This window comes from Artibeus jamaicensis, unplaced genomic scaffold (genome assembly GCF_021234435.1).
Source record: "Artibeus jamaicensis isolate MK-2021 breed Jamaican fruit bat unplaced genomic scaffold, CSHL_Jam_final scaffold_1964, whole genome shotgun sequence".
NCBI classification, from domain to species: Eukaryota; Metazoa; Chordata; class Mammalia; order Chiroptera; family Phyllostomidae; genus Artibeus; species Artibeus jamaicensis.
In genome coordinates this window covers 8,075,141-8,084,344 of record NW_026522030.1, presented here as the reverse complement: position 1 = coordinate 8,084,344, position 9,204 = coordinate 8,075,141, and the positions used below count along the sequence as shown (strand labels likewise).

Sequence of the window (9,204 nt, the reverse complement as noted above, 5' to 3'; positions counted from 1 at the left end):
GACTGAAGGTCTGCCATATACTAGGGCCCAGGTTCTAAAATATCACATGTCACCTCTGCTTAGAAGGAAGGAACTCCTCTGAGACCAGCTCTTGCTGACTAATCTAGATATAAAGTGTAACTCATGAGTGTTTTGTTAGTTATCCTGGATCCTTTTCAGTTGAAGGTGTTTTGATGACTGGAGTGACTAGAAAATGACCGATATGTATATAACTGATAGAACCTTGGAGAACATTAGGTTTTAAATTGCCCCACTAGACAATACAGAAACTGGGGCGTTGAGAAAGCTCCAAACTAAGTCCCTACTGGCCATTCTGAACAAAGTTTATGTAAGGAGAAAGGGGGGAAAAAAGAGTTCTACCCCCAGAACATTTGCCGTTTCCTGGCAAATTCATCTTCCCAGGGTTGGGAGAACATTATCAAAAGAAAGATAAATTGCTGCTAATCATTTTGCCCTTTACTTGGTAGGAGTTAGTCCTTGACCCCTCCATCTTCTTCTTGAAAGACTTTGGAACTTCTGCCTCACAAGAATTTTAACATATTGGTTAATAGTCAGTTTACTTGAGTTCAAATCTCAGCTCTGACATTTAATGATTGTGAGCCCTTGTTTAACTTTTTGGTTGTTCAGTTCTGTCATCTCTAAAAGGATAATAAAAATAAATGAGTTAACACCTTACACCTATTAAATGGCTACTATTTTTTTTAAATAAAATAAAATAAGTGTTGGTGAGGATGTGGAGAAAATGGAACTCTTGTGCACTCTTGGTAGGAATGTAAAATGGTATAGGTACTGTGGAAAACAGTGTGGTGGTTACTCCAAAAATTAAAAATAGAATTATCATATGATCCAGCAGTTCCACTTCTGGGTATATCTATAACAGTGGAATATTATAACAGGGGATTGCAACCAACCCCGCCATTCTGTTGACATTGCTGCTGTAAGTGCTGACTTTGACTTCTACATCTATAATATGTAACTTATAGATGAACAGCATGTTTGTATAAGAGTCCTAGGAACTAACTTCAGAAGATACAGACTGTGAACTTCAGGCATCTCAGCTCTGAGAGATTTGCTGACCTTCGGCCATGGAGCCAGGATGACATGGAGCCGGGATGGCTAAACTGGGGTGATGCACACCGGACCATCACTCGTCTCATCGGAATGGACTGTGCTCGTCTGCACGTAGAGCACTTTTCAACCCCCTCTTTTATCTCTTTGTCCTTCTGTTTCCTCTCTCTCCTTTTAAAAACCTCTGTCTCCACTGAGATGTGGAGATGGGCTTTGAGAAGTAAGTCCCCAGTCTCCCCAGGAGGTGGGCTTTGTGACATGAGTCCCCCATCTTCGAAGTGGCCGGCACCTGAAAATAAACATCAGCACCTGCCTCTCAAGTAGTGGCTTTCACAGCGGCAAGCAGCCAGACCTGCATTTGGTTACACATACTCAAAAGAACTGAAGTCAGGGCCTTGAAGAGATATGTATTCACACACCCGTGTTCATAGCAGCGCTATTCACAATACCCAGGAAGTGGAAGCAAACCGAGTGTTGGTTGACAGATGAATGGATAAACAAAATACAGCATTATATAAAATATATAATATATACATAATTAAATATTATTCAGCCTTAAAAAAGGACATTCTGATAGATACTACAGCATGCATGAAGCTTGAGAACATTATGCTAAGTGACATAAGCTAACCACAAAAAGACAAATACTGTGTGTGACACACAGTGACTTAAAAGAAACATGCATTTTTCATTTCTATTGGTCTTCACCACAATTCTTGGCTCACAACTCATGAAATCCTTGGGATTTCCCAAGGCTTGAGAGTAATAAAGGTGTCTTTTGTTTTGTGAATGAGGTGGCTTTTGAAAAGCACCACAGGATGAGGAGTGGTAGCCAGTGGAGCCAGCCCAGTGATTATAGGGTGGGAACATTCAGTACCCCCCACCCACCCTGGACCTCCTGGGATGGGCAGGGGCTGGAGATTGAATACAGTCACCAACAGCCAATGATTTAATCAGTTGTGCTCACACAGTGAAGCCTCCATAAAGACTCAAGTGGGTGTTGCGAGAGCTTCCAAGTTGGGGAGCCAGAAGGCTTCCCTGTGCTACGGTGACGGGCCCCATGCTCCATGAGGACAGAAGCTCTTTTGTTCGGGACCTCACCCTATGTGTCTCTCCATCTGGCTCCTTATTTGTCTCCTTTAATATTCTTTGTAGAAAACCAATAATCTAGTGAATAAACAGATTTCTCTTGAGTTCTGAGTCATTCTAGCAAATTAATCGAACCCAAGTAAGGGTCATTGGAGCCTCCAATCTGTAGTCACTTGGTCAGAAGCACCACTAACCTGGGCTGTGTCTCGCATCTGAAGTGTGTGTGTTGGGGGAAGTGTGTATGTTCCTTAACATGTGCAATCTGATACTGTCTCTGAGCAGATAGTGTCAGAATTGAGTTGATTTCTTTGTTCCCTGCTAGCGTCTGAGAATAGCTTGTTGGTGTGGGGTAACCGACCCCCACATTGGAATTGGGTCCAGGAACTCTAGTTACTGTGTGATTCCTTTCATACGAAGTACTTAGAGCAGTCAAAATAATAGAGACAGAAAGCAGATTGATAGTTGCCAGGGGCTCGGGACAGGGGAGAATGGAGAATTATTTAATGGGCATAGACTTTCAGTTTTACAAAATGAAGAGAGTTCTGGGGGATAGATGGTGGTGACGGCAGCAACTATGAAAGGTCTGTGTTGTACCGGATATCTTGGTACTTGGTCAATAGGTCATAGCTCCCACATATCTACTAGGGGGAAGTCCAGGGTAAAAGAAATGCATGTTATAGTCCTGTGACTCTATTAAATGATGAAGAAACTCAATGTAGCAGGGTGTGAATTACTTCACCCTGAAACTGTTATGATTATTATAGACCTTCAATATCAAAGTAGAGTTGAGAATAGTCCCTGTTTTCCAATGGAAGCCACCCTAATCCTCTTTTGCCATTCTGTGATAAAATTATTTATGGGAAATGCGTTAGGCTAGACAACCTTTAAAATCGAGGGTGTAGAACTTTGAGACAATTACTGTATCAGCTATCTATTGCTTGTAACAAATTACCCCAAAACTTGCTGGCTTAAAGTAACAGCTATGTATTCTCTTACAGTTTCTGAGGGGCCGCGATCTCGGCAGCGTAGCCGGCTCCGGATCTGTTGTGAGGTTGCAGTGGAGATGCCACCTGGGGCTATATGGTCACTGAAGCTCAACTAGGTGGAAGGATGTGCTTGCAAAACTCACTCAGGATGGCTAATGGCAGGAGGCTTCAGTTCCTCACCACACAGGCCTCTCCACAGGGTTGTTCATGACATGGCAACTCAATGCCAGAGCAAGTGACGCACGAATGAAAAAGAGGGGCCAAGCTAGAAGTCACAGTGCCCTTTATAACCTGAGTTTGGAAGGAACATACCCATTGCCTCTGCCACATACTGCTGATCATGCAGCCCAACCTTGACATAGTGTGGAAGGGGACTACTAAACAGAATACTGTAGACTGGGGGTCTTATATACAACAGAATTTTATTTCTTACAATTCCGGAGGCCAGGAAGTCCATAATCAAGGTGTCAGGGGTGATCGGACTCCAGTGGGCCTGAAAGTTGGGCAGGGTGGAGCCTCCAGGAATCTCAAGGGAGAGGCACACAGTGTGAGCCAGGCTGGTGGAGTCTCAGACAGGGCGCCTGCCTGCTGGCTCTGTGGGGAGTGGGCTACGAAAGAGAAAAATGGCCTCTGTCAGCACTTCTGTCTGGGAGAAAGCCGCCTCCCAGCTCTCACCCGGATGCCAGACACTTTAGTTTCTCCCTGTATGCCTCTGGTGCCTTTAGAGATAAAGCTCAATTTGTCTCTGAATATAAAGATCAAATTGGCTTTATTCAAGGATTCTTGGATCAGGTGGCATCCCATCCAGGGAACAGAAAGGAGCACCAAAGAGCTACACAAAAGGAAAGGTTTTTAAATGCAGAGAGAGGTGGGATACAGAAGTTCTGAAGAAAAAAATGGGTTATTTCTGGCAAGATCACCTCCCTTTGGGGGACAAAAAGTGTCTATAAAGTGGATCATTTCACTGGTGCTGACCAAGAAATTTCAAGCTGACTGGGTAAGATTACACTCCTAGGGAAGGTTGAAACTGCAGATAAGTTAGGCATTTGGTTTTGGTTTGATGATACGGGCTTAGCACAAGTGACTCCGTTTGGAGGCTGTCATTTCCAACACATGAGTGAAAATTATTTGCCGTATGACTCTAGAAGCTGCTTTAAGGGATGGTGGAAATCGCATTGTAAGTGATCGTTTAGAATAAAATTAAAATGTAAACTAATATTCCGTGATAATGATTTATCCTATGCATCCCCATTTCAGTGTCTTTTTTTAAAAAATAGATTTTATTCATTTATTTTTAGAGGGGAAGGAGAGAAATATTGATGTATGGTTGCCTCTCATGTGTCCCTCACTGGGAACTGGCCAGCAACCCAGGCATGTGCCCTGACTGGGAATCAAACCGCGATCATCTGGTTCGCAGGCCCATGCTCAATCCACTGAGCTACACCAGCCAGGGCTCAGTGTCTTAATACGATACATAAAATGTGTGATTCGTTTTTGAGTCTAAGTGCCACTTAAATAATTTAACTGGCTATTTCAGTTGTGTACTTGCTAGAGGACATGTTTTATTCAAATTGAAATTAATAAAAAACTGTCTAAGAACTATAATTACGTAACAAAGTTTGTCCCATTGGACATTACTGTTGCTAAATTAACTACAAGGAGGCCATTAGACGGAGGTGGTTCTCATGCTGCTGCAGCTTCGTGTAAGAGAAACAAAGTTGAAGCCTGCAAAAACCTCAAAGTTTACGAAATCGAAACCTAAGGACAACCAATCACAAACAGCCAACTAGGCTTTAAGGTATAACTAGTCAGTAATTTCCTCACTTTACTTCTGCCTTTGCTCTATAGTCTGTCCCCAGCTGCTGTTGGACAGCTCTCCTAACCACTTGGCTTGGTGCTGCCCACTTGGAATTGATTTTTGCTCAAATAAACATGTAACAATTTTAATATGTCTCAGTTTACCTTTTAACACTGTCATTGGAGCACAGTTTATGTGCTACATCTTATAATCTTATAGTAATATAAGTATTACTTTGCTGTTAGGCAAGAAAAAGAAATTTTATAAACTGTTTATGTATTGATTTTATTACTTATATCAAATATCAACAGACCACCTACACATGAAAAATAATAGAGTAAGTTGTCTTTGATACTGAGCCAACTTTCAGTCATTTTAAAGCCATAGCTTTACACATATTTGTTAGCTTGATTTATAACTCTCGAATGCTTGAACGTATGGAATGTGAGCCTGCATCTGTACTCTCGCCCCAGGTCCCACAAATGCTCAGGTGGGCCCAGGTAGGCGTACGTTTACCTGTGTTAAGCCTGCTGCATAAGAAAAGCTAAAGTCGAGAGTTTTCTTCTTTTTGACCTAGAGAACATTATGCTAAGTGAAGTAAGCCAATGAGAGAAAGACAAATACCATATGATTTCACTCATATGTGGAATCTAATGAACAAACTGAACTAATAAGCAAAACAGAGACAGACTCATCGATGGAGAACAGATGACAGCTAGTGGTGGGGGGGTAGAGGGACTGAGCAAAAAGGAAAAAGGACTCATGAACACGGACAACAGTGTGGCGATTGCTGGGGACAGGGGGATCTAAGGGGACTAAATAGTAATGGGAAAAATATAATACAGGTTAAAACCAAGAAAATTAGAGTTGAAATGTTTGATAGTTTCTTGGTCTTAAATGTAAGTATGGGAACTGACATCTATTTTATTAGTTGACAAAACAGAGGTCATTCAGATGATTCAGCATATGCTGTGTTACATTTTATATTCAGAATGTACTCAGAATAGTAAGAAAACTTTAAAGATCATCCTCAAAATACAGATTCTGAGAACATACCAGTTCCAGTTAAAAATACACAGTATAGCCCTGGCTGGTGTGGTTCAGTGGATTGGCCTGTAAACCAAGAGGCTGCCAGTTCAATTCCCAGTCAGGGCACGTGCCTGGGTTTGCCAGCCAGGTCCCCAGTGGGGGGCATGTGAGAGGCAACCACACATTGATGTTTCTCTCCCTCTCTTTCTCCCTCCCTTCCCCTTTCTCTAAAAGTAAATAAAGTCTTTTTAAAAATACATATTATACGTAAAGTTAACAGCAAAAAGACATAATTCTGAAGCATAAAAATTCTAATAAGTAAAATTGAATTTTTTTTCTAAAATGTAAATAGTTCTGTAGTGCACCTTAAATCTGTGACACGAATTCAACCTTGCTTGTTAACACAGGTCTCACATCTGATCAAAGTGAGGGGGGGGACACACTGGGACACAGAGCAGTGTGTCTGTGAGTTGGAAGAGGGGACCACACAGCTGTAAGGGGGGAAGTCTAGGACTGTGCCCGAGACATCTGCTTGCAGTTACTGAGTAGCATATCAATTAAATTAGAAACAAAAAGTGATGCCTGTGATAAGAGTTTTAAAAATGCTATGCACTGTCATTTAATGTTCTTTTTATAATTCTATCAGTCTAGGAGTGGAGCAAGGCTCAGCCAAGCCAAGAGCTTGGCTGACACAAATAATAATGCTTCGCCCTCACTGTGTGAGAAGTAGGAAAAGAAGTAGGGGTATTGTAAATGTTTAACTCGGGCGTTTCATATGTTTCGATTTAAATTCTTTTCTCATTAGAATGTTTAAATTACAAAAGAAGTAAGTGCTCACTGTAATGTGTGAAAGTAAACAACGGGAAGTTGTGGAAAGAAAATGTTAATTCGATCTGCCCCTACCTGCCCGGCGGTCCCCTCACCCGAGGTTAAATCCCTTAACACTCCGGTCCTATCCTAGCATGTGGGTTCCTATTCTTGTATAAACATACACACGTACACATTCATTCGTATACGGTGATCCCATTGTACATACTACTTCATCACTCGATGTTTTAATTAACTTCTCATAGACCTCCCAATGCATAAAGCTCTAATTCGTTTTTTATTGCTGCATAATATAGTGTGTACAGACTATATTTGTTCAACCTTCCCCCTCGTGTTGTATGTGTAGGTTGTTTTCCACTCTCTTTGCCCCTACAAACAATACTGCAACCAACGTCTCTGCACCTGTACCCTTTGGTACCAGTGATTTTATTTTGATAGCACCGCACCTGTGTGCTGACACTTTGAAAGCACCGGGGTCCCTGTCCCCTCACTGGCAGTGATGTGGAGGCAGATTTCATGTGATGATGATGAAGGTTATGTTTCAACGACCTTTACTTGAACATGTATTCCTACCCTCCCAATCCCCCAGCCCCGCTCCCAAGGCCTGGAGAGAAGTCTTAGCCATGTAATCACAAGGGTCATTATTTTTGCAATATTTGAAAAAGTAAGTTTATGTATCTGCAATCAGTTAAGACAACCGTGCCTTTCTGCTCTGCATTGCCTGCTGTCCACACTTCCCCTTGGGTCAGATGGCCTTGGAGTGTGGTGGCAGACACTTTTGGAGGTTGGGTTGGGATGTATCTATTTCAGTTTAGTGGGGCGCATGCAGCAAGTTCACTGTGGCTTCTGTGCCTAGTGGGGTTATTGCTAGACATCCTAACGTAGAAATAGCTTCCATGTATCCTCAGACACAGGGCCAGAGGTCATGTTATGAAATGAACTTGTCTTACGACGCCTGGCACTAGTTGTACAGGGACCTGGAGGAGAAACAAAGGTTGAAATGTGTGAAGCCAGAAGCTTGTCTGTAGACTGTTGTTCCATCATCAGAGTTGTTGAACTGTAAGCTAATGACTCCATTCTCACGGATCAGTAGCCAAAACCAAAAGTTCTCTCCTATTAAGACTATCCTGGATAAAGCAGTATATACAATTATAAATGCCACAAAAATGTTTTTTCTTCTTTTGAGTGGAACTTAAAATGGCATAAGAATTTCTGGGTTTATAGGCTAAAAATCTGTGGCATTGGTACAGACAGCAGATATGCATCGTGGCAAGCCACACATTTTATGCCTGCCAACATATCAGATTGAATTTGAAGCTGAAACTTCTTTAAACTATCAATAGCAACAAAAATTCAATCAACCATGCTAGAAGAAAGACTTCATTGTCTTTCTGTTCTCTCTATAAAAACAGTGTTATAAAACTGTTGTCTAATGAAGAGGCTCTTAAAGATTATGCTTCCAAACACTATGAAAAATAGTATCTCATAGGTGTGTCAGGCAGTTAAAAAGTTTTGTGAGATTTGCGATGCTTATCAGTTTCATAAAAATTATAGTTCTTGTGATTTATTTTCTTATTCTAAATAAGTATTCACCTTTGGACCAATTTTTATACTTAAATTGTTGGATTCTATTTCTTGAAAATGGCTCCTAAATTGTTTAAATTTGAGGTATCTTAAAGTGTGAATCCTCACCTGATTCTAATTTATTGGTCTTTCAAAGTTTGCCAGCAGGATAAACAAAAATTGTCTCTTTCTGCTTTTGTTGACATTTCATGGATCAGACATTTTTTTCACATACACAGGGGCCAACACAAATGAAAGAAATCCATGCCCTTTAGCTATCGTCCTCAATTCCCCATCACAATTTGCCCTTTCATATGTGGTATTTTAATATCAAACTTCCTTAATCCTCCTGTGGTCCAGTATCTCTATATTTTCTTTTTCAGCTTCTAGGTTTCCAGTGTCCAGTATGGTTTAAGGTCTCCTCTCTAAAATTACTTAAATATTCTGCTAGTATTTGATTTTTACATTTACACCTGCATCTGGAATGTATTCTCCGTTTTTTTCCCTAGCCTTTAATTAAACGCCCTCCCACTTCTTAAGCGGATCTGGAGAAGAAATCATTATACTTACTGAGGGAGAGGTTTCTCTCTCAGCAAACTTGAGGTGGGGGTGGGGAGCAAACCCTGAGGGCCAGGCCCAGAGTGCAGGACCAAGGAGAGGAGCGCTTCCAAAGGCTGAGTCCTGCTCAGCCCCATGTGTGGTCACTGCGGGGCATGTGGTGCGCGCTCAGATGATGCTTGAGACCCACCTCAACCAGATAACTTTTTCTTTCAAACAGCATTGAAAATGGGGGCCTAACAGCAGTGGTCAGACAGGAGCCAAACCGGGCTTCGCACTGCGCTT

General features: G+C 41.7%; 1 protein-coding gene across 1 annotated transcript in view; it reads left to right on the top strand.

The window, feature by feature from the left end:
* The window catches only part of KIAA1958 (KIAA1958 ortholog), a 146,269-nt gene extending 137,065 nt beyond the window's left edge, over window positions 1-9,204 (top strand). The window contains exon 4 of the mRNA XM_053656150.1: window positions 9,140-9,204. Coding sequence (XP_053512125.1) covers window positions 9,140-9,145 — 6 coding nt within the window. The 3' untranslated portion in view covers window positions 9,146-9,204. The remainder of the gene's footprint in view (window positions 1-9,139) is intronic.